The 26,469-nt window shown below is 47.5% G+C and overlaps 1 protein-coding gene across 1 annotated transcript in view; it reads right to left on the minus strand.

Moving 5' to 3' along the window:
* The window catches only part of LOC135817515 (uncharacterized), a 48,409-nt gene that overhangs the window by 2,463 nt on the left and 19,477 nt on the right, over nucleotides 1-26,469 (minus strand). The window contains exons 6-13 of the mRNA XM_065330718.1: nucleotides 11,056-11,426; nucleotides 6,558-6,661; nucleotides 5,684-5,750; nucleotides 4,815-4,928; nucleotides 2,857-4,075; nucleotides 1,892-1,997; nucleotides 1,349-1,421; nucleotides 632-826 (exon numbers count right to left, since the gene is read on the minus strand). Coding sequence (XP_065186790.1) covers nucleotides 632-826; nucleotides 1,349-1,421; nucleotides 1,892-1,997; nucleotides 2,857-4,075; nucleotides 4,815-4,928; nucleotides 5,684-5,750; nucleotides 6,558-6,661; nucleotides 11,056-11,426 — 2,249 coding nt within the window. The remainder of the gene's footprint in view (nucleotides 1-631; nucleotides 827-1,348; nucleotides 1,422-1,891; nucleotides 1,998-2,856; nucleotides 4,076-4,814; nucleotides 4,929-5,683; nucleotides 5,751-6,557; nucleotides 6,662-11,055; nucleotides 11,427-26,469) is intronic.

Below are 26,469 nucleotides of genomic sequence, written 5' to 3' on the forward strand. Positions count from 1 at the left end.
ACCGAAATCAAAACTTCCCGCGAAAAATCGATGTTTCTCGTACCAAATTTGTACGCGAAAAATCTTTCTGCACCCGATGACGCAAAATCTCCATACGAAGCATGGTTCGTATGAAAGCCAGTCCACACGGATTCTCGTGCCGAAAAATCGTATGGAGCACGCCTGGAAAAAATCCGTAGCGCCCATACGGATTTTGGCACGGAAAATCGTACCCCGGAACCTCTCTAGTATCTGTATTCTTCTTTCCAGACAATGCGACCATGTTGCGTAACTGCCATAATCCTTAGCGGCCATTCATAGTTCGTTATCTAGAGCTGTAACTGGACTTCTTGCTCTTATATACATCCGTCTTTCGATTTCTCAGTCAGTCTGTCTTCAGTTCAGTCTTGTTGTCAGTTCAGTCTTGCCTTCAGTCCAAGTCTTACGTCCGGTTTAGTATGAGCTCTTTTCTACCTAGTCTTCTGGATCACTTCGTGCAATCATTCTTCTGTAACTGCTTGTAAGTTCCTGAGAGAGATCCAGTCATTCCAGTGTGGCCTTGTTACTTGGTCGTGTATTACACAATTGCTTTGACTTCAAAGTATACTCTTGCTGCACGTGGCAAACGTTACATGTAAAAAGCATCACTTACTTTCATGTTAACTACTGGCCGATCCAACGAAAACTCCGGCACTGCATGCGCTAGCAAGCGGCTCATGGAGTTGAGGAATGCTCGGTAAAGGCCATGTGTGCCGTGTCTCTTAGCCTCGTGCCGACACAGGCGATCAGCGGAGTGAGGGCCGCCGAGGTAGCCATTGCGTGGGCGCTGCAACGGTGCTATACGTACCTGCCAGCCATGCAGAACACACGTACAAATACATGCATGCAGTCAGCTTTGCGTATAACGACACTCGGCGGGGCATCAGAAAAGTGTCCTTATTCGCGAAGTGCCCCTATACCCGAAGTCTCATTATATGTATTACAGTTAGATGGGACTTTGCTTTGGGCATCGACATTCTGTCGTTATTCGCGAATTGTCGTTATATCCGCAATCGTTACAAGAGAAGTTGACTGTACCCATCAAACCGTGGTGATTTCATACACAGGGTGGGTTGATCAAGACCCCACTCTCCGAGTCAACGGACTGCCATCCCTCCACCTTGCACCTACTGTGATGATCAAAGATTAATTCTCTCTGCGAATTCACAAACCATGCCACGATATTGCATGTGGGAAACACTGTTTTGTTCTGGGGATTGGAACCAAATAGTACAGCAAGGTATAGAGTGGCAATTCACACAGACGCTCCTGGAGTGTCGAATGAACCAGGTGTGAAAAAAGAAATGAGAGTGTAGTCCGCAAGTCATACCAGTTTTGAGGCAGAACTGAAGCAGTCAGAGACAAGAAGACGGCATTGGGAACTGCACGAAATCTTGCCAGGTCTGCACAGGACAAAAGAACAACAAAAAAACAATGAAAGAGTGAAACCCTTCAATGCCACGGGGTGGTGGTGGTGGGGGGGGGGGGGGGGTAGTTTACAGTACTGCCGGGTGCCAAAGGACGTACGGGGTAGAATTTCACCAAGCACAGTGCACCGCGGCAAGAACAGCCTAGGCTATAGTTTACGAGGCTGACCCCACCCTCTCCCAGTTCTTCGTCACCCGGCAGTAGTGCACTTGGTACACCGGCAAAACAGAGGGCCAAGGCTATGATGTTACTCAGAGTGACTGAATTCTAAATATTGATAACACAACCGTTGAACTCATAAAGGCTCTTGATTGAATATGGAAGCAGGAACAATAGAAGTTCAGATAACATTGGTTTAAAAACAGGCAACACCTTGAGCAGCCGCGTGACAGCGCTGTGCAGTGCTGAGCACCATTGGTTCTGTGCCGCTTTTAGAAGAACTCACCGAGATCCGGGAAAGTCACTACATCTCATGTCAACCGTGGCATCGCCATCACACGACTCAGCTCCACGCATCACATAACCATCCCCACAACGAGCATGCTTACAATCTACACACATGGCATGAGAGAGAGAGAGAGAAAGAGAAAAAGAAAAAGAAAGAGAGGCAAACCGGGTCAGAGGGAAGAAGCAACAGCAGTACCTCCTAGTACACAGCACGCCCAGCTGGGAGATGAGAGATCGGGGCATAGGAAGCAGAGCTACAGTGCTGGCAACTGAAATCCGACCCCTTAGCGGTGCGTCCGCATCCTAGCGGTCTCTGTTTCGTAGTTTTACCATCCCGTCTTGGGTCTTTGCGATGTGAGTGCACCACTCAGGGGTCGGATTTCATTTGCCAGGACTGTACATATATGTATACATACTTCACGTCCAAATACAGTAACACAGTCCTGTATACCATCACAATGGATCATAAGCAGCAACCGCGGCCTCTTTCCCTACCAGTGTGGTTGCATGCATCGTGCCAAGGAAATACACGAGGTCTGTTTTAAATAGACAGCATTGGCCCTGGAGGTTAGGTAGAATCAGGTCTGGGCCTGTACCAATTTTATCAGTGTGCCAAGCTTCTGTGCTACACTGGGCTGAACCGCAATGCACGATGATTGTTTCACGGGTATTGCCTTCAAACTAAATCGGAATTGATTTGCTACCAGGAATCCAGCATGCAGGTGGCAATTTGCAATAAATTTCACAGCTCGTGTGAGACTCAGCCAGACTGAGTTCCTCGCACTGATCCCCAGGAACGCGACCACCCTCAAGGATCACTTCAATATTACACATATATATTCTTCCAAGATTCATGGTGAATGCCAACACAATGTCTAAAAAAACGCAGGGGTGCCGATTAAGATCAAACCGGGCAGTAATCACGGTTCATAGTCATTCTACATAGAACTAGTGGTTACTTACACACACAGCTGTCCCAGTCAAGTGCATTGCCATCATCGCACTCCTCGCCGACTTCCACTACGCCATTTCCACAGACGGGATACCGTGGATGCGCTTGCTGCTCACCAATACTGCTGGTGGCAGCAGTAGCATTGGCAGTGTCAGGACTTGGGGGTTCTGGAGAGACAGCAATGATTTCCACTGGTGTAGCTTTATCGTTGTTGTTCCAGGGTTCATGTGTCTTTGTATTGCTTGGACTAGGCAGAGAGGGTATGTCTCCACGTACTTGCATGGTTGGTACAATGTCCTCTTCAAACATACTGGAGAATGATGGCACTGGAGTTGGATCTTGTAACTTGTCCACAGCGAGATCTGTAGCCTCAGCTTGGTCAGTTTCTAACACCCACTCTTGTGTTGCTACAGGCTCTCTGTCTTCATTTAATGCTGCGTATGGTTTGTGTATTGAAGTATCAGGGGTGAGTTGCACCAGATCCTCAGAAACAGAGACTGATAGGGTGTCTTCAGGAGGTGGTTCGGTCAGCTCCACGGTGACGTATGGATCCTCGCTTCCCATGTCCAGGGTCGTTCCTGCTATTTGCGTCTCGGTTGAAAGGACTTCCCCCAGGTTGATATTCGACTGTGTCTTGGGGATGTGTTTCTGGCCATCTGGTGGAGGTTCAGGCGTTGCGTTGAGTTCTCGTTCTGATGCTACTGCCAGCACCAATGGGTCAGGCGTGGCAGGAGAGTCATCAACATGCCCCTCTGTTCTTACATCAGCTTGATCTTCAGATACACGGCTAGCTGTTTGTGACGGCAGTGGTGGTGGTAGTGTTGTGGCTCTGTGATCCCATTCACCAGGTGGTGGCTTAGTACCATCAGGCCCGCCATCCACTGACGTGATGGACTCTGCTGCTGATGGTGTTTGAGCACGGTGTGCAGATCTTGGGAGTGTGGATGGCGATGCCGTTTCCGAGGACGTGCTCAGAACCGTGGAGTCCGTGCTGGGGACCCTCTTTACGTTGTCTCGAGGCATGGTGGATAACGGTTGTACATTGTTAGGTCGACTGGTATGGGCAGTGGCTTTGATCCTGTCAGAATGCTCATGGCCGATGCCATCCGCTGGATGCCGGTTGCGTATCGACCCCGGCCTGGCTGCTTGCTCAGGATTAGTATGGTCTTGAGCTGAATGGTGTGGCGGTGTGTCAGACTCAGAAGCACCAAGGCCATAGCGTATGACCAGCTGTTCATTTCATTGATAAGAAAATCCAGCATAGGAAACAATACAAAATTTACATCCACCTCCCCATTCCTGCCAACCATCTGATAACACCAGATCTACAGAACAAAATATTGAACCGAGAAACAAATGAGCTATTTTACAAGCAGTACTGGTTCGTACCACCCCATGCATCAAGCAACAAAAGGATTTCCAAGTTCCCTGTCATTAAATTGAAAACCTGACCATCATGTGCAGGACACTCAACCATAATTGACCTCAGGCTCAAGGACAATACCAAAATAGCCCCCCCCCCCCCCAAATAGCCAACACTCACACACGTATGGACTCGGATGGAGAGCCAAGGATAAATTTATAGAAAAGAAAAAAGGACCAAGGAACTCCAAGTTACGCTATGATAATGCCCACTAACACCACCTCCTATGTTATCATATAACTTAGAACCTTCCAAGTTGGAAGGCTGTTGGAGTGCGCATCCAAGACATGCTAGAGCTGATAGCCAGTTAGTTGAAAAACGTCAGCACCGTCGGTCAGTGTCGTGCAGTGTTATCACATGAGCTGATTGTTTAGTAACTGGTGGTGTTAGTGGACATTATAGCGTAACGTGTAGTTCCTTGGTCCTTTTTTCTTTTCTATAAACTCACCCACGTGTACCACCATATGCGAGGAAATAGTGAAGCCCGCAAAGGCATAACTACGATACCGTGGTATTGGAGCATGCGGGCACGTAACGTTGACTCACCGGAACGACCTTCCAGTCGGTCCTGAAGCGAATCAGCACCTCCTGCGTCTCGTCCACCAGCACCGTCGTGCCAACTTGGCTGTAGTGCTTCAATTCATCCAGCTTTTCCAGCAGCTGCAAACCCATCAGTCAACAGTCAATGTACAGAGTGGGAGAAATTGAGAGTCAGTACCAGTGAAGCATACTCCCCCCCCCCCCCCCCCCACACACACACCTGCCCGGCTACCTACACATCTCTCCTTGGGTAAATCTAAATGCCGTCAGCTGAAAAAAAGTGGAAGTGGAAATCACACTGTATGTGTGTCAGTGCCTATCAGTATCACAGCATTAAACAAACTATTCTGGACCAAAGCTGCAGGCCCTACCATCACCACGCAGCAGACCATAGCAATACTTCTTTTGAAGTGCATGTGCGTGTACATGGGGGAGGCAAGTTCATCATGTACACGATACTCAAACCATAATTTGACCTCAAGCTCCAGGACAATGCCAACATAGCACCTAGTAGTGCTAGCAGACGGCGGCATATGTACACCAGTGGCTGTGCAATGTGTGGAATCAGCCTCAGGTACTGAGCCACAGCACTGAAGTTGAGTAGCCGCGTGCAATACAGTAAAACCTGCAAGGCGCTGACCACTCGGATAAGGCGGCCGCCTACCTCAGAGGAACACTCCAGCTCGGACCAAGTGATCTTATTTCCAGTCAAATGGCCCTGGATGAGAAGACCGCTTGTGCGCAGGGACTGCATTTGAAAGGTCCCCTGAGCAGTCACCCGAGCCAGGTTTCACTGCATGTGGTTGTATGAAGTTTCGCAGCAATGACCCGATCTGACGTCACCAGGTACAGTCAGGCTTCGTAGCACGACTTACAATGATGTTACTAGGTAGACCCGAGTGCTGCTGCTGCTGCTGGTGCTTCTGCTGTTCATCATATGGCCTGCAAACATTGGTACAATACATCGATCGCACCATTTAAAGCCAACATAGACTTCCACCAGTATTAACAAAAAGAAGTTCGCAAACCACCCCCACCAGGTGTAGCAAATTTGAAAACTGCAGAATGTGCACAACATCAGCGAGAAGCAGATCACAGATTGGCGAATCTGAAACAGCACATTGTTATAAAGGGCTCTCAAGGAGATGTACAGTGGAATGTCAGCCATAGCAATCATCTAAGTGTCACAATATTCTGTACTGTTTAGTCGATGTACATGCACTAGTACGTTTTGTACTACAATCCTGGATTCCAGGTCATTTGGCTTTGATAGAATATGCGGAGCGGCACTCAAACTAGCACAGTTTGCATCCCTGAATAAACTGCTGATAACTTGTACTCTTTCTTTTCAGCATTGACCTCTCTCTCTCTCTCTTTCTCTCTCTCTCTCTCTCTCTCTCTCTCTCTCTCTCTCTCTCTCTCTCTCTCTCTCTCTCTCTCTCTCTCTCTCTCTCCCCCCCCCCCCCGCTGCTAACTCTTGCAAATTTCTAAACCAGACTGTTACCCTGAGTATGTACACACGCCTCCCAATAGTCATGATCTTGTGACCATGCTCGGGAAGTGGTGTTCCTAGACCCATGCCCTGACTAAGGATGGCGTGTAGACTGGCATGAGACAAGGGAAATTAACACATGCCAACAGTTGTAACTTGTTATAGTCCCAGATTTAGTCATCATAACTCATGCACTGTGTGTGTCACGCATAACAATCATGATCTACTCTTACGGCCATTACGCCAGCTGGCCTTACTTTCTCTCCGGCTCCTCTTCATCTTCATGCAGCTTATCTGGCCGGTAGATGACCTCCACATTGTTGGGCTTTTCTTCCTCCACTTCGCTTCTCGTCTTGGGAATCTGGACAAGTAGGAGCGACAGCAAACAAGCAAAAAGAACCGCTTCGCTGGGAATGGCTCTACCAACGGCATGGCAAAAGACACGTTCTCTCTAGATGTACTCACACATGGAGAATCATGTTCTTGTGTGCTCATCTATTGAACCCCTCTAAAAAGTTGCATCGATGATCCGCAGCATGAATGAAATCCATGACAATAGATATGCTGCCCAGCGATGGACTGACTACATGCGCTGTCAAGTGAAATGTACTCGCGAATGGGGCCATTGACGAACAGAGCTGTGTGCAGCAACAGCAACAGCAGCCAACAGCGTAACAAGTCCAGGCTTCAACCCCCCCCCCCCCCTTACCCCGGTTGATATCCACTAGTTTCAACAATACTAGAGAATACAGGGCATTGAATATTGACGTAACACGCAATAAACTAAAGTTGAACTCCTCACATGATGTTCCGCGCTTTGCTGTGCAAGCAGTCTGCTGCAGGGTCTAGTCATGCAACATACATGTATATCATGCACTACATGTATTTAACGTGGTCGGCTTAGCCCCAACAAGCCTCTGACAAAGCCTCCAACCAAGCTACAAGCCTGGAATAATATTCCAAGGATGCGGACAAGAGAGGGAGCCCACCAAATGGGTAACTCAAGAACGCGAGACAGAAATATGTGCTCGAAAGAAAGTTTAAGACCAGTATCATTCTCCATTTCTTGTAAAAACAAACAAATCACATGATTACCGCCCCTGCCAGCAGGGAGGTTCACAAAGGACCGAAATCAGAAAAGAAACAGAAAAAAATGTGAGATGTAGCCCAATGCTATGACTAGTATGAGCATGAGAATAGTGTTCCCGAGTACTGCTGCACATTGTAATGTAGCTGTACCCCATTCTCTGTCATGTCAGCAAGTAGTTACATGATTGTACACAACTCTACAAGTGCTTGACTGTCAAGATCAAGCACTTACTTGATGGAAGCAATGGCAGCATGCATAACTCATGCTAACTGAGTGAGGCCACGCCGACATGAGGGAAGGACTCAACAGGCACGTCAGGGCACTAGTCCGGTCATGCACTCTGTGTTGGCTACATGCACTCCTAGTACAGTCATGTACTAGTGCTGGACTAGAGTCAGAGCTACATGACAGTAGCAGTACACCAGGAGTTGTTTGATCCAGAGAGAAGACCTCCATCCACGTCCTGTGTGTATGCAGATACGGCAGGAATATGCACAAACTCGCCCTCTGGATCATATTCATTATGCCATTGGAACAATCCCCTGCTTCACGCCTGAATATCCGTTGAGAGAACCTCAAATCCGAGGTAATGTATCGCCTGAGAAATGGCTCTCATCTCCAAAATCTCGAAATTCACACGAAGACCAGTAGCTCAAGAAGTGCACCAACACGTTTCAAAACCGACAACGATTATCAACGTAACGGTAGATCTCCTCCATCTCTCATACTCTCCTCACATTGGGGAGAAACGCGTGCAGAACTTGTTTTCTTATCGCTACAGCTCAGAGCTGCTCTGGCGTTACACTGAACGATTATCATCAGCTCCTCGTCACTTGAAAAGTTTCAGTCCTTTGAAGTACTTCTGAACGTCTGGTTTCGGATAGGGCTTGCATGCTAGCGCAGTTGGAGTTCCCTCTGGTTGCTCAATCCAGAGATGATGATCAACAGCTCCTTCTGTTAGGCGTTCGGCCAAAGTCCGCAACGAAGCCTCATCCTGAATTTCCAACACGACTTTGTGCATGCTTTCCAAATGTTCGAAATACGAGTGTACGTTTTGGTCCGACCCGAAGCGATGGAGAACTGCTGAGGATGCGTGGCATCCCTGAGCAATGACCGCTCCCACAGGCCATGAGAGAGAGCGGAGCAAGTCTCCTCGAACAACGACGTACTGAACCAAGCCCGACATTATACTGTCTTCATCAAATCAACAAACAACGAAAATCAAGACGAAAAAAGTGTGTGTCAGAGACTCAGAGCTAGACTTGATGCATGCCCGGTGCCCCGCGCCCGCGCGGCAGGCAGGCATGTGCATGACGTGAAACTCGCTTCTAGTTCTACACTACAGTACAGTAGTTCTGTAGCATGCACGGCTACGGTGTATGGACCCATTATGGTGGATATTGTAGATCTGTAGCACGGCTACGGTGTAAGGACACACTACGGTGGGTAAAGCATGGACTTTGACAAAAGCCTACTCACACTCATCTACACGATCAAGGGGACATTCATTTTCGACCTACAGCCACAGGTTTCGGCAGTGGTACATAGTCATTGCACTTCTTCAAGTTAGTTGCTACCCCAAACTGTAGATTCTACTTCCTCTACCAGCTCTACCACAGTACATGTAGCAGGTTTGAGGCAAGTACAGTGTAGTACTAGTAGAAGTAATTGGTAGAGGTACAGGATTTCTGTAGAACCATGGCAGTTGGAGCTCTTTAAAAAATGTCGTACAGCGCATTGTAAATATTGCTAAGATGGGTGACATACCGACTTTGCATCGATGATCTACCGAAATGAGCAGAAATGCATTCATGCACTCCCACTCTACCGCCTTCTATTATTCCGAAATCTGTGCTACTCTACTCTACTAAGTTGACAAAACGAACACAGCACGAGACACCTCTCCCTCTTTGTAGGCCTCCTTGGAGAGACCCTCCGAGGGGCTGCACATGCATGGCAGCCAGGCAGCTTGGCCGTTGGACTCACCCATGTGACAAGTACTCAACCTAAAAGACGACGCATGCTTCAAGTGAACAGGCCGGAGCTAGTATAGAATGTAATGTGCATGTATATGTACATGTACATGTATGTGTGTGTATCTCACTGGATGGACTCTGCTATAATACATAGCTCTCTGGACATGAACTATTCAGCGAGGAACATACCATTACCAACGCCAGCAAGATACCGGAAAGCACTGATCAGCAAGAAACTCCGAGTTGCGACAACTCTGTAAACCTCCATTGTGCCTTTTGTGTGTAATAGTGCTCCACATTATTGTGTCGAGCCCTCTCTGCTGGCAGAAGGAAGTTTTCCTCCTTGTAGCTCTCTCTATATACATCCCCTGCCCCCCCCCCCCCCCCACAATACCACTATTCTTTGGCACCATAGAGTGGAAGGTGCATTGGTCAGCCTGGTTTCAGATGTTGCGTGTACCTTTCATGCACCCGTTGTAACTTTAGTGCAATGGTGGTTGTGTAGAATTGACAAGAGATGTGTGTGTGTGTGTGTGTGTGTGTGTGTGTGTGTGTGTGTGTGTGGTGTGTGTGTGTGTGTATGTGTGTGCGTGCGTGTGTACGTGTGTGTGTGTGTGTGCATAATTATGTGTGTGTGTGTACGTGTGTGTGCCTAATTATGTGTGTGTGTGCGTGTGCGTGTGTGTGTGTGTGCGTGTGTGTGTGTGTGTGTGTGTGTGTGTGTGTGTGTGTGTGTGTGTGTGTGTGTGCGTGCATATGTGCGTGTGCGCGCGTGTGCGTGTGTGTGTGTGCTCCGTTTCTGCTCCTGACAATGACTCTGGCTCCTTTCGGAGTGGTGTGACCCTTGTTGGCAACCAAGCTACAGTAGTAGTACAGTAGTAGTGTGCGTGCGTGGTGTGTGTGTGCGTGTGCCTTCATCCATAGCGCTGTTGCGATGGCGAACAACACGAGAGACCACATGACATTGTGCTGAAAGACGGCAACAGGCCGGTCCCATGAGTGGTCGCTAAGACCAGCTTTCATCGGTATGCACATGATGGACCTTAGCTGCCGGCATGTGAGCTACTGCCTACTCTAGCATTGGTCTAAGTAGCATGGCCTGCAGTGATAATATCATGTTCAACACCACTGATCCTACAGACATATTCTCCATGCGTGAGCTGCACGATCACAGCCTGCAGCAAAGCTAGCCCAGCTATGGGTGCACGCAGTACTCCTGAGCTTTGCGAACTCCAGATATTGAGAGGTAAGTGACACAGAGGTGTCTGCCCACTGGACTATTGGATAGCACACAACAGTTCGAACGAACATAATGGGAATGCATAGAGGGTCTCCGAAAACCGTCACCACCGCAGACTGCATACGCTGGACTGCTATTGTCATACACTTGCCAACCAGCACGGATGCATGCCATAGTGTACACCAAGATAGATTGGCTACGGCTCACCCTGGAACAAAATGCCCTGTACGATACAGTACTGTCGGTTGCCGAAGAACGACCAGGCTAGGATTTCACCAAGCACAGCATACCAATGTATACATGGTGACTCAACTGTGCGTAGATTGTAGTACAGTACAGTACATGAAAATTAGACTGGTCTAGGCTAGGAGGCTGACCCCCAGTTCTTCGGCACCCGACAATACTGTACTCCTGATCACATGTATTGCAAACCCTAGCAAAGCACCTACCTCAGTCTCTGCTTCGGTTCGTATTGTCGCCGACGGCAATGCAGTGGGTGATGTGGGTGAGTCGGTTGCAGCCGACGTTGTCGTCTCCTCGGAAACCGGCGGCTGAGTGGTTGGCGGCACAGATGGTGGATGCGTTGATGATGATGTCATACCCGGTGTAGCATGAGTCACTGCTTCGGTGGCTACTTGCTCCACACCAGCTGGCTCTTCATAGCTGTCACCACCGTCATCATCATCATCGCATTCTTCGTCTTCATCAACATCATCTCCGCCAGGTAGCTGTCCCTGGTGAGGATGACCCTGCGAGGAGTATGGCTGTATAGCTGGTCCAGCTGAACGTGATGAGGACTGACTGCATCCACAGCTCAGCACTAGAAACAAGTCCATGACACGACACAGGAATGAGAAACAAACACATGATCAATCATTCAGTAATAGCAATACAGTCAGGCTCGAGAATAGCGAACTTGGGCATGACAACTCGGGAGTAACAACACTTATTCAGACATAGTATTGATGATAGTAACCACTTGCCGGACTGGTACCTGTAACCACACGAGTACTGATACCTCGTTAATAACAGTGTTTTCCTCATGCCATGCAAAAGGGGGGTCATTATTCACAAGATCGACTGCAGTACATTCAGCACTAACTGTTTTCAACAGTGTTCTAGACTGCTACCTAATCAGGTAATGCCAGGTGCTCAGGTCATACTGCATAGGAAGGAACTAGCATGGCATCAACAGCTCTTCTCTCCTCTCCACACACTGTTGATCACCACATCCACCTGCAGCTGCAGAATATGTCCCACGAATTACGTGACACTAATATCGGCGCCAGAGCTCTTCTGCTGGGCAAGAGTCAGATCATGGAAGGAGCATGTTAACGTTGACCAGTGCTCCAAAGTAGACTGACTAGTGCGTCATTATTGACACGGGAAGGAACCCTCAACAATGCAACAACATTACAACCCATAAGTACCCCGTGCGCTTTGGTTGTGTTGTGCTTCCGTATACTGTTTACTTTCAATGTTTTCCAGGCAGCAGGTACCAGCTGCCACAGTCATGCCCTGCGTGTTAATCGCACAGTCATAGTCGCTGGCTCAAGACAGGTGTCCTAATGTCATGCGTGGCCTATACTGTAGTACAGGAAGGAAGTCCTGCTCCAAACGGCAGCTGGCACAACTACATTACTATGCATGCATACTCCACAACAGGGAGTGAGTGAGTTAGTGAGTGAGAGTAGGCCAAAAGGATACCACCAAATGGCCCAGGTCTCCCCTGCTGTGGCACCACAGCACGCCTACCATACCACTGCCATCACTCAAACAGTACACGTGTACATCTGAGCAGATTTGCAAGCTGCCCGGAACAGAAGGACAGCTAGGGTGATCTATGAGGGGTCAAGGTAAACGAGATTTAAAAGTTATGGTAATTATTGGTAATCATTCTATCATATTTCCTCAACCTGTGTGTTTCCGACGGCAAAGGGAAGGTGTAAAGTTGAGCTGAGGGTGACTAATCGGTCACACATACATGTACTGTACATGTATGTGTGACCGATTAGCCGCAGTGGAACTGTGGAGGTTAGTGCATTGGTTAAATCAAACAGCACAATACCTAAATGTAAGCATTATAATCCTGCACTGAAAGCCTTTTGGATACTGGTGGCCTTCTCCTCCTCCTCCCCCCCCCCCCCCCCCCTCCATCATTCGCACCATTTTGAAGTAGGTCAATTCACACATGACACGAAGTTGTTCATGTCCAAGTTCAAGGGGAGATCCCATCATCTATGCTTTGCACTAGTTGTAGTTCAATCCACGCATGACATTTTTCATGAACACGTTCAAGGGAAGACCTTCCCTATCGCTGCACTAGTTCAATGCACACGTGACATTTTTCATATCTAATCAAGTCATTTCGTGGGAAGATCTTGCAGTGCTCTATGCTCATTAGCAGACACAATGGAAGCACAGTGAATTGCCCTGTGACCTCACTGTGCACACCACTTACATGTTACATCATACACTTGACTACATGGTATACACAAACTACACTAGACTACAGGATATACACTACAGTACAGGGTACTAATTCACGTACACACTTTGCTACACTATACATGTACATGTACATACTTACTTCTAAGAAGTATTTGAGAAGTATGAGTCTTAAGCTCTTACCAAACGGCCAAACTACGTTGTGGGACTAAGAGCCCACACACATAATTGCTGAAGTGTGCTTCACACTTACAGGCAGACACACAACAGCAGGCATTGGGACTTGCAGTGTCTGTTTCATGTGCGGAGAGCAGAGATACTATCAGCATTCACTCACACTCACAGTTGCATGTAATATGTATACTCGTGCACACATACCAGTATACAGTGCACTTTAAAACGTTTTCGAGTGCCCTCATTTTCTCGCCCACACTTTTGACAACCACGGCCAGCCCACACAAACGGGAAGCAACTACTTGGCGACATTATGCACACAGTGGTGAGCACAGGAACAGGGTGAATGGTAGTCAAACAGAATTTCCACGGTAACTGCCCCAGAATAACCCGGCCTGGTCTCATTCTAGACTTAGCACGGCCAGACGAAGCTCAAGTAGCAAACCCGAGCAAGTAAGCCTTGGCGGCTAGTGTGCAGAAGGAACTGGACCAAAGCTATAGTTAGTATTTTTAATTTCTTTTTGTTTTGTTTGGATATCATTTAATCCTGCTGGGATGGGCTGCTGCAGGTGTGATGTTCAGTGTCTTGTTTCAAAGGGGGCATGATCATGATGGTCACCTAAATAAATTTGTAAGCGCAGTGTACAGCCACATTTTGCACAACACCACCATCATACACGTACACACTGCAACACAACACCAAACGTTTTAGCTATACCAAGTGACCCACTTAACCCAGGGCAATCAGCTAGCTTCATGTAGACAGTCTACAAGCAAGCCGAAAAGTAACTTTGCATTCATTGGCCTTCACAACTACAGTCCTGAATAGTGGGCACAGTCAATGGCACTAATTATTCACTTGAAGTTGGAGAGCACAACATGGCCGCCATGCCTGGCCTAAATCATTAATGCATGGGCCTGTTCACTAGAAATAGAATGGCTGAGTCCAAACACACTTCATGCAGTGGAATCAATGATCTTCTGTGATCACTGCGTAGTCTTGTGATGCTAGCTTGGGGAGCCCAGGGGAAACCCCTACCACTGAGGTTAATTGGTGGCTAATCCAGCCATTATGTCATCATTCTTCAAGGTACTTGAGATTTACAGGAGCCGGCGCCCGCATAGGGGGAGGATGAGTCATATCACAACATGAAAGTAAGTTGCATGCTTCACAACCAAGAGGGAGGGCTATTCCCATTACTGGCATTAGTGCCGGCATGTACAATATTGCCTGTGTGACAGTGTGAGTCTTGTGGTATACACGGCGTAGCAAAGGGCACAACAGCAGGATGTGGTGTATGCATATTCATGCTACCAGTCTGATGCAGTACTGCTACACAGTCATAGAGTCAGGAAATTCCCTGCACGTAATATGCAAACCAGCTGGCCACACTTGCATGCAAAGAAGGTACAGTGGCCGTGGATATCACACTATAAAAGCAGCGACACCCTGCATTGCTTTGCCACAACCCACCGAGAACAGCTCAGTAGAGACGTCAATGAGAATATTTCTAAATATTTCTAAAGCTTGTCACACTGTTCACTCTGAAAGTATTTTAATAGACTCTCCTCTGAAGAATAACACTTAGTACTCTACCGTTGCGTTTCACAACCATGGCTAAGCTTCTCCTTTTCCTTGTGCTGTCCTTAGTGTCAGTGATGGCAGCTAGAGTCTTAGGTTCACCCATGCCGGGTGCTGTTACAGAAGTGACTAGTTCCAGTACAGGCCAACCAAGCAGCCCTACTAGTGCCGGGGGTGCTGTCACAGATCATACAGAAGTGACTATTTCCAGCACTAGCCAACCAAGCAGCCCTACCAGTTCCAGCATCGTGACCACCCAAGCGGCCGACGAAGGTGACGTTGCCAGCTCCTTGCGGCTGGCCCATTGGAGACTGGCGACTTTAACTGGCGCGCCCAAGTGCAAGGTTGGAGGCAGCCGCATCTGCTCCAACCGGGTCTGGTGGAACTGCACAGATTCTCTGTTCCCAGTTCGCACGCGAGAATCTTGCACGTGCTTTGACAACAGATCCCAGGAGTACACGCACAAGCAAGTGGTCGTCTGTCCGCGCAGGGGAGTGCTCACGTGTGAGCGGCCGACTCCAAAGAACAAGAAAGACGCCAAGCGACTCAAAAGGATGCGATGCTGCCTACAATGCTTCAACGGGGAATTCAGAACCGTCCTCCAGAAGAAGCAGAAGAAACAGGTGTGAGCAAGCTACAGCAACCAATAACCAATAGTTAGGACCAGAGACAGAATCATCATCGGACCCAGCCTACAAGGGAACACTAGACCATAATAATTATTTTATGATCTGTTTTTCAATACAAAAATTTCAATCCTATTTCAGCACAATACCCAGGTGAACCAAGAGAAAATTAATCTTGTCCATTACAACTACGGGTACTTCAAGTAACATTGTTTACGTTTTCTAATAGATCATATCTATTATTCTCCCACAGATACTGCTTCTCTATTCCTTCCCATTAAAAAAGAAAACTATTGCATCAGATCTATACCCTACAAAGCACTTCCTCTTTCGCCTGGACAGTAACGATATTAGTTGCTGCCATCACTTTGATTAACCTTTATCTATTCGGCTATTCCGGCCTTTCGAGTTGGATGTTACCCTTCTATTGACTTGAGTGATTGAGGCCATGCTGCAATTGGTAGACGGATTATAATAATTGCTCGATTGCTGTTAGACAATGATACATCTTGTATGAATGAAAAAAGAAAAAAGAAATCTTGTGTGAATGAATGAAAAAAGAAAAAAAGAAATCTTGTGTGAATGAATGAGCTGAATGTTATTCAACAGACTTGGGTGTGGGTCTTGAGGTCAGGCAGCTGATCTTTAGGCCAGGTTGACCTCTCATAAAACTCCTGGTAGCTCTAGTAGGCCATGCCACAGCTTTCGCTGAGCCTTTGATCTCTTCCTACCATTGGTTTTGGACTGGTGGTCTATACATCATCATCATCACCATCATTAGATGGCATCATATTAGATGACATCATAGTGAAGGATGACTAAACACTTTCAACAGTGTTCTGTCCTGTTGTGAGCTGTGCTGAAAGGGTACTACTTCAAGTACTTGGCAACCACAGTTTGCGAGGTTTATCTACGACACTTCTGAGGCGGTTAAAATTCCAGGGTGTTACTCAGTCTAGGAGTTCTGTGGAGAAGTCGATTGTATTAAAGGGGCGCTGGAGGCCCAGGGGTATGCACTGGTCAGGGGTTATGCGGTTTTCTACACAACTATCCAAGCAATCAAGTTGATGGCATAATTGGGTGCCAAACTGCTCAGCAATTCCACTACTTGATCGACAAGCCTGTCTCCAGCGTGGGAGTCAATAACTCTAACCTGGTGATGGTGAAGGCATTTTGGATGTCCTGCCAACGACAATTACACAAGCGAGACAGGCCATACACACAATACACGGTTTTATCAAAACAAACTCAACCTCCAGACAAGGAGCTTCTGGTTTTAAACCTTGTCTGGTCTCATCAGTGGAGCTCAGCGTTACAGTTCTGGCCTGAGCTGAGTGAAGCCAGTTGCAATGACTTTTCAAGAACAGGAAAGCAGTTTAGGTGCATGTACAAGACAAGACGACATCGGGGGTCATGTGAATCCCATCACATTGCACTGAGGCATGGTTGGGGAACAATTTTCCTCCGTACATGTACAACTAAACATGCCAGCACTTATCCTGAGAGCAGTATTGGATGCCAACCAGGCATCTAGCCAAGGTGGCAAGTGGCCCAGTATATGCAGACTAGGCACTAGCCAAGAACCAAGGCCCAGTACGGCTAACACCCACTTCAACACAGTGCCGGTCTCATAAAGACCCACTTGGAAACAGCTGTGCGTGTCTATGCCAGTAGTGACATGTAGTGGCAGTACAGCACTTCCATCACACTCAGTGACTGTTGCACATGAAGAGGGGGGGGGGGGGGGGTCGTAGAGATCAAGGACAGCACCGCCAGGCCTAAATGTACAGACAGTCAGTCATGACTACACCTACATGTACATGTAAGTCCTTATTATATAACCTAACACTGGTTAAAAAAACTAGTATTAGATAAACCTTGTTATAGTTCACGCATAGTGTTAGATTGACAGCATGAAACAAGGTGGAGGACACTGTGTTCAGAAACAGTGACCTTACTACAACCTTCCGCGGTTGGCAGTTCAACACCCATATGGTTCAAATGGTCCGGCGCAGGGACCGGGGCTCTGCCAACCGCGGAAGGTTGTACATTGTAGTAAGGTCACTGTTTCCGAACACAGTGTCCTCCACCTTATTTCATGCTGTCAATCTAACAATATGTAAGTCCTTGCACTGTTGGGACCTACCGGCACATGCTGGACATGTGACCACTCTGTGATTCTATGACTGCTATTCTACTTGGAGACAGGCAACCAATACGTGAGTCATGTCAGGTTTGTGACATCATTTGAATGTGCTGTACTGTGAGAATGCTCATGTCGAGTATAACCTAACTATTACTTTACTAGTTGATGGCTTCATTTCTGCAGTTACTACACGACCAAGACGTAGTATTGTTGAGCAATGGCAGAATTCTGAGAAGGACCACACCCCATTTGTATGGTCACACTGATGATGATTCATGATACCCTGACCATGGTAGTAGGCACTGGCAGATTCTGCTCGAAAAGCAGTGAAATTGGCAGCAACCATACAAACCTTATGGCGGGCAATTCCTCGAATTCTGCTCCATTTCTTTATCCACATACCAAACATGCATGAAACTTACCAGAAAAAGTACCGAATTCTGCCAATTTTTCTGCCGGCATAATCCCCCCGGTGCCTACATGGTAGGAGTGTCCCAATTGCCTGCTCTTTCTAAACCGACTGCACAGTAGGAGTGGACATTTTGAGCATTCTCACATCAGGATTTGAAGCAGCTGCTAATGCCCTGTCAATGCGTCTCACTCCTGGTCTTAGTGTCACAGCATCTTGGATGACACAACCGTGTGCCCACTTTCAGATGCAGCCGGGATCATCCCTCTCAGAGCACCAACAAAAACCTCCCAATGGTCCCGGATTTCTTCCCCACGCGATCCTGTAATGACTACACCGTGACGGCGACAACCTTCTTGGATATGCAAACAGAAGACAGCTCGGGACAGGTACGTAGCAAGGCACAGGACACACTATAAAAGGACAGTGCTCCAGTCTACGGGGCATGCTTGCTTAGCAAAGATCTGAGAATCACCACAGAGGCTGTGCCTCCAGTCTCTCAACCTTACCAGATACAAACAGCTGGTAAGAGACTCCAGCAGTACATGTACATGTAAGCAACTTCAACGCAGCAGTGAATAGTCAGGCATTTCAAGGACTGCAGAGTGCTCCCAATGTCAGAGCACTCAGAAGCCAACTGCTGACTTCACCGGACACATCTGACTGACTCAGAGGCTCAACTTCTCAGAGTTAAGTCCGAGTACCATCCTTGATTCACTGTGACGAGAAGCCCACTGACCTTCTGACTGCAGAAGGGGGGGGGGGGAGGCAGGGAGCTAGAAAACAGTACTGTTGATTCTTCCAGGACAGACTAAGACTGAGACACTACGGTTGCTGTAAAAGTGCAGAGCCGTTGAACGGTTCACACTTTGGGAATACAGAAAACAGAGTTTCTTGTTGTGACACAAAAGAACTGCTCCTGATCTGTTTGTTGGAGGCTGGAGGCGGGGGCAGAACAACCATGAATCAACTCTGACTTGGCGTTGATCAGCTGGGCTAGATGGCTGGTTACTGTACAGATCATTTCTGACTACGTAATCTGGAAATACGAGATGAAGTTGCCAGCCATTGACAAACTCCACCTTGTGCCAGTTAGGCATGAAAATAAACTCTCCATTGTTGGCAGGCAACACACAATACTATTCATAGACCCCAGGGCTGGCAGGGGGCCTAGACACAATCACTAATCCACTCAACATGCTGCGGCTGCTCAAGGAACACCAGTTGTATTGTAACTAACTAACTGATACTTGCCTCACCTACTGAGTACATGTACTGATGCATGTGCCAGTGCAGGGGGCGCGATCACACTGTCACTAGCCAATGTCGGTGCTTGTGACACACTCTTCTAGTCACTTAGCTGGAAATAAGTATGGGTGGGGAGTGTGGACAGTACCAACGCTATTCCCTCACTAGTGGGACCATTGTTATTAGGCTAGGGCCTGTTTTGGACTTCCCACTCTAAATAAAGAATACAAACAAAACAAACAAAAATACAGTACAGTGAAACTTCAACAACGTACCTCCATGGCAACGTACCTCCATGGCAACGTACTTCCATGGCAAGGCACATGACATACCATATCCTAGGTCAAACGACTGAGAAAAGGATATGCAGTGTCTCCAAAGTACTTACTATAATGATACCACACAAATAGATCACTGTATCAGTCTCCAAATGCTTCCGGCTGCCAAAACACGCAGGCTGTGATGTGTGCATGTGCAGCCATGCTACATATACAGATGTACATATACATGTAGTAACTTAAAATCTTTAAAAAAATACATCAAACAGGTGATGTGGAGGCTGGCATACATCCGGTACAGTACTAGGAAACAGATGATAGAGATGGCAAGCAACCCCATCTTTACCCATCACAGCTAGCTTTACAAACAGGAGTCAAGCAGTAGACCATGGTGCAATGTGACACACGGACACATGGTACATATATGGTGGCAGGGATATTATCATGTGCCCCAAAACTGCAAGCAAAGCCCAGGAGTGCAGTAGCGGTGGGACTGGGAGCATCATGACGATCATGATTCGTGGGTATGTCCCGCGCTCTGCATTGACGGAGTGTCACACCCAGTGCATGAATCAGGACACTACCAATCAGACAACTGTACATGAAGTGCTAACTGTGCATTTTGATTGCCACCCACGTGTAACTAATACCTATACCCGTACTTGCTGCTGGCAGATACTGTCATACTGATGCTGTCATACTGATGCTGTCCGCACCCATCTCATTATTATACATAATTATAGTAACTTTTAAAATTCCTTTTAAGGCCTGAATTAAGCTACTACATGTAAAATAATTATGAAGCACATGACTAGCTTTAGTACACTACAACAATGACCAACAGTTACATATAGTACAGTACTCTATTGTCACTAGACACTACTTCTCTCATATCACTCATAGTTCTGTGGGGATTTCAGCTTTATGCATAGCCTTAGTTTAGGGTGTCACCATTCGCCTTCAATACAGTACACTGTAGCTGTAAATGGCTATCCTGTGTCAATGAATGTGTGCCTGTGTTACCCCATCTCACATGGGTAGGCTTTGAGCAAGTCGAGACGAGCCTGGTTTTCAAAGTGACAGGTCCTCCTGCCAGTCAGTGAGGGCATACCGGTATTGCCTACAATTCTACATACTAGACGGTACATCATCGTTGCACTGCTTGGTCAAGAGATGATGAAGCTAGCTAGGGATGAGAAGGTGAGCTCAAAAAACTAAACACCCAGCCAGACAAGAGAGCCAGGGTACTTTCCCCAGTGCATCCTTTTTCTATGTCCAGCAGGGAAACAGAGCTTGTCAGGCAAATGTGTGTAACTAGATACTTTGCAAACTAGGTTGGTGGGGAGGCAAGGCCACAACTTTGAACAAGGTTCTGTGGCTTCACGATCACTGCACCAGGGAAACTAACTATTACTTGTCCGGAGAGCATGTTAACTTGCTCAAATCACACAAGTACTAGTAACACAAGTACACATTCATGATCAGTTTTTGACAGCCACTGAGTACAGTCTACAGTCACGTAGTCACTTCTGGCTAGAACTCACTGGGCACTGGCATGATGGCAGGACCATCCTTTTGGAGTGTTCAGTGATTATGACTGTGACACCAGCTGACAGGAGAGCCATAGAAAACAGTGTGATGACAAGCATAATTATAGCCTCTAGCCTAGGGTTGGTGGACACACCTGGCCACTGGAGTAGTGTGGTCAGCCACCAGAGTACTGAGTAGTGTAGACTGTAGTGTGCCGGGTGCGGTACAGACCATGTCACGGACTGTGCTGATCATGATGATGCCTGGTCTGACCATACGGCATACCTCTGGAGTGCAGTGATCGTGTTCCACATCTTGCATAGTGCCATGATCAGCTGACTCAGTCCCTGGGGAAAACCTGCCAGTAACACTGCAGGCCAAAGACGATGTGCAGAACTGCAGATGAGCTTCAGCCCTAGGCCCTGTGCCTGTGGATCTAGGCACACACTTGCGGCCTTGGGCAACAGGAAGTACATGTACTAGTAAGTTATGATAGGGCCAAGCGCAGAGAACACAAGCACCTGTTCAACACTGTCTGTCTGTACACACCACTATGTAGCAAAAGGTATAAAAGGGCACCGGTGACTTGCTGATTATCACAGTTGGTCAGATCTCGGCACTGAGTGTTGACACCCAGGCTACAGAAACCTATTCCAGAGACTGGTCATATCTTCAAGGCGTTGGTCACAGCTTCATTGAAACTATTTGAAGTGGAAGAACAATGATGGCGGGAGCGCGGACTATTCTAGTAAGCTTTGTACTGCTCAATGCTTGCTGTGTAGCGTTCACTCTCCCAATGGATGCACCTGAATCAGAGAGGAGTGTTGCAGCAGATAGAGCTAAAGATACCAGCAACATCCTTGCAGTCAAGCCACAAGAGGAGCCTCACCGTTCTAGAAGGACAGCACGTGCCTGTAATGGCACTGTGGAGTGTAAGAAAGGAGAGCAATATTGTGACGGAGTGATAATTGGCCCGTGCGTTGACAAGCGGGGTTGCCATCCGCAGAGGAGTTACGTGCATGTGAGAAGATTTTTCAAATTGGAAAATGGTACAAAGTGCCTGAAAAAATCTCCTCACCGTCTGATGGCCAGTATTACGAGAGCAGTTCCCCATGGAACTATCGAGACCAGTCTTACCTGCTATTACAAAAATGAGCCGTTGAAGAAGCAACCGTGTGGCAAGCTCGAATGCAGAATGGGCCGGTATACCAAGAAGGTTGAGTCTTGCCCTACTCTGAAAGAAAATACTCTGCTTACTAGCAATGCCACCTAGCACAAGCCAGAGTATAACTCCTGGCAAGTTACTTGTGCACACCCTCCCCAATGACTATAATCCCGACCACATCCAGATTGGAGGGCACCATCACCCACAGCAACTTTACCACTGCCACGTCCAGATCGGAGAGCACCGACATCGTCACAGACCATCGCATCAAGCTACCACTGGTGGTACCACCATTGAGCACATACAGCCGGGTACTAGAGTGGTAGCTGATAAGCCAATGCAAACTACCATACTTCGAGCCGTGTAGTTTGGTGGCCTTGCAGGCTATTTAAACCAGAGAAATGATGTGATGATGTGCCCACAGACTCATGCAATACGGTTACACTCCAAGCATCAATGCACATCATTTTTGATTTTGTTTCAGGCTTGTGTCTGATCTGCATGGCTCGGCATATCAGGCTGCGCTTTCCATGAGCTTGAGCTGACTTACCAACCAAACAACTCTGCGTATCTGAACTTTATTTTTAATGCACTCTTCTTGACACGTCGTAACCCAGACTATTCTTATTGTTCATGTACTGCCACTGTCTATGAGTGTACTACTACTGTCTATGGATGCAATATTGTCTATGAGAGGACTTCTGTCTATGATGAGCGTACTACTGTCTGTGCAGTTGAGCCATTGTGAAAATGCAGGCATGCTGTACTTGGTGACATTCCGAGTAGCCTGCTCTCTCTGTCATCAGGCAGTATGGGAGTGAGCTAGTGGTGACCATGTCGGTATATATGCAAGAGAACGGATGGGAATGTTGAGCTGCCAGCACTAGGTATTGTAGCTTAGGAGATTGCAAGTGAGGAGAGGGGGCTGGGATAGTGAGAAAGAAAAAAAGAAAGAGAAAGAGAGAGAGAGAGAGAGAGAGAGAGAGAGAGAGAGAGAGAGAGAGAGAGAGAGAGAGAGAGAGAGAGAGAGAGAGAGAGAGGGAGGGAGGGAGGGAGGGAGGGAGGGAGGGGAGAGAACGAGAAAACGAGGAGGAGAGGGAGCGTAGGAGGGAGGAGAGAGAAGGAGGACAGGAGAGGGAAGAGGTAGGGAGAGATGGAGAGGGAGATGAGAGAGGGAGGGGGGGGGGGAGTCAGGACTATTTCTATCAGTCTCCAAATTGTATGGATGTCTGACTGATGATTGCCCCATGTACATGCAACTATTAGCAATGATACATAACCCTGCATGGCCCACCCAGCCGCTAGTACAGTGTTATTATGTGTCAAGACATCAAACCACGTACTTGCAGCATGATTATGTAGTGGCCTAGTGCTCTTGGAATGGTTGGATGGTGCGGAAGATGGTTACATTGTACTAGCACCCTCAAAACCGAAATTCTTCAACAGACTCTGCTAGTACCCCACATATAGAACGTATTGCCTAACAAGCTAAGAAAACAAGGATGGATTACCAGCACAGATTGCCTTGATGCGTGTCACATACACACTTTGACAGTAGACAGCGAATCTGACCATTGTAATGCAAGCTACAACAGTGGTACGTCAGTGTTCCAGTACATGATGTTCGGCCCTAAAAGCAATTTCCGACAGAGGTGCAACCCCTGCACACTTCCTCATTACTTGGAAAGTGTGTCTCTTCACACACTTCCTCTGCCAAGTGCCACACATCACCCTGGACAAACAGACTAGACTGCCGAAACTGAAGGATCATTTATATTATGCTTTAATAAATCGACATAAACTTTCACCCAAAATACTTAGCATGTGACTGAATGGAGACAATGTGCATCCGGGTTACTACTGTACTAACTAGACACGGAAAATGTGTACGCGGCACAGGAGTTACACGACTGAAGTTCAAAAGCAACTTGTTGCTAAAGCCTGTGGTAGTGCCTGAGCAAGAAATCTGCAAAGGCCGCAACTGCAAATCATCACGAGTACTATAAAGTTACAAAAATCTCACGAAAATCCAATACCCTCTGGGTCATCCAAATACCGTGTATGATGTACCACGAAAGCGTGATTCAGATCTGCCAAATTTGCAAAGGCGGTATTCAGTGTACATGTGCCGGATTGCCCCCTCTGCATACATAAACACCATGAAAGGAAGGGCGGTCTTTCTGACTGGATAACACTGTGCAGCCTGGTAGGCAAGCTAAGGGAAGGCTTTCATTTTTGAAGTACTCAAAATATGCTTGCCATCAATTTGAAGTGTTCAACAAGGCATCATCAAGTTGAAGTGCATGCAATTGTAATGTTTTGAGAGCTACATGCAATTCAACTACTAGTAGTAGGTCACTGCCACTCCCGACATTGCAGCCTGGCAAAAAAACGTGCATGGGTACAAAGTGTTCTGAAGTAAACAGCAACTAGACCTAGTACTCAGTAGTAGTACTAGTAGGTCCTGGAACTTCTTGGCCCGGCCGCAGCCTGGCCATCATCCAGCACGCTATAAGAAGGTGGCACTGAAGCATGGTGCTTGAAGTATTAGCTTTTACAGGGGGAGGAGGGGGGGGGGGGAGGGGGATTGCACACAGAATAATGCTTTGACCAGGGTGGTGCTAGCTACCTACCCTGTGTGTAGTGATCAACCAGCGAAAGAGCGGCACACTTCGGTCCCGTGACAGTTACTCTGCACCATCGCAGTATGCTTGTCTCCAAACTGCCCCATCCACGTGGAACAATAATATATTATTAGGATTGTACACGGCTGTGACTTTACTATGACCGCTACATGAACATGATGAATGCCATTTCGCCGCGTTGTTCACGGTCCTTGGGTCTACCCCCCATTTAGCGGCAGTGAGTCAGTGTGTCAAGATAGAACACAGGGCGGGATATACACAGTTATTACACGTATCATTTTCATTAACTGTGCACTTTTATACAATACAAACAACGAGCAGTGCATTGGATATTCCCGATCCGAATGGCCATGCTACACGCATAAACCAGGTGATATTGAGCCTGGCTCCCTGATGGCCACACATCCACAGTGTCACAGAATGATAGAGATATCTCCGAACTCTATGTTCACCCTATAACAAAACTCCCACGCACAGCCAGTCAATTATTGTTACAAAACACCATGTGTACAGGTATGACGGAATAGAGGTATCATACCGTGACAGTGACACGTGCTCTCTCCAGACAAACAAGTCTACAGTAGAGGCTATCAAGGAGTGGGTCACGCCCAGGACATGCTGTGGCCCAGAATAGCCCTTGCAGATACGGACACACCTGACCAATCCGATATGCTCCACCGACTTGCTATGCCATGGCCGCACCATGACAGATAGAGAACGTGACGAAACTAACTACAATTGTGGGTTACTTACCCTTGAATGGATTTCAGCAAGAAGGGGGGGGGGGGGGGGTAGCTTAAGTGACGGTAGCATTTCTCAGGAATCTTTCCTTTGAAGGCTGCCAGCCAAAAATGGCAAAATGCTGCTACTAGTAAGCCTGCGTGCCAATTGGTGGATGAAGCCTTGGGAAGTATGACATAGCGCAGGCACTTTCAGTAGGCCACACTCACCGAGGCCACTAGCACCTGTTGGACAGCAGCCGTACATGTTATGCTGCAAAGGGGGTATATAAAGACACTCAGATAGCACGTTCTTCATCACAGTTGGTGAGATCTTCTCTTGGAGTTGATATCACAGATACCTATCCTAGAGACAGGTCATACCCGAAGTTGAGTCACTAGCTGGCCATAGCTACTTTGAAAATAATTATAATAATGATTGGTGTACAGACTTTTCTTCTCAGCGTTGTGCTGTTCATTACCTGTGCTGTACTACAAACCCAAACGCTGGCACTCCCTGTGGATGTACCTAGGGCAGATGGTGAAAGTGCAGCAGATAACAGCAAGAGCAATGCCCTCACTGGAGAGACACCGTCGATATACGGACAGCATCCGGTAGTCAAAAGATCTGAGAGACCGTGTACTCGGAAATGTGTAAATGGACGGAACTATTGCGAAGGCACAAATATACCTGCTGGAAGGGAGCGCTGTGGCAACATACAGGTACATGTATGTAGTGCAGAATCCGGTTTGGTGGCTGTGAAAAAGTACAGGAAGGGTAAGGACGTTTGCAGACCTCCACCAGAAGGTCCGGAACTAATCGTCATTGGCGAAAAGATATTCTACGATGGAGATAAGACCAGAGAACTAAATTGCACACGGCCCAAAGGAGG

The sequence above is a fragment of the Sycon ciliatum genome, chromosome 5 (genome assembly GCF_964019385.1).
Source record: "Sycon ciliatum chromosome 5, ocSycCili1.1, whole genome shotgun sequence".
NCBI classification, from domain to species: Eukaryota; Metazoa; Porifera; class Calcarea; order Leucosolenida; family Sycettidae; genus Sycon; species Sycon ciliatum.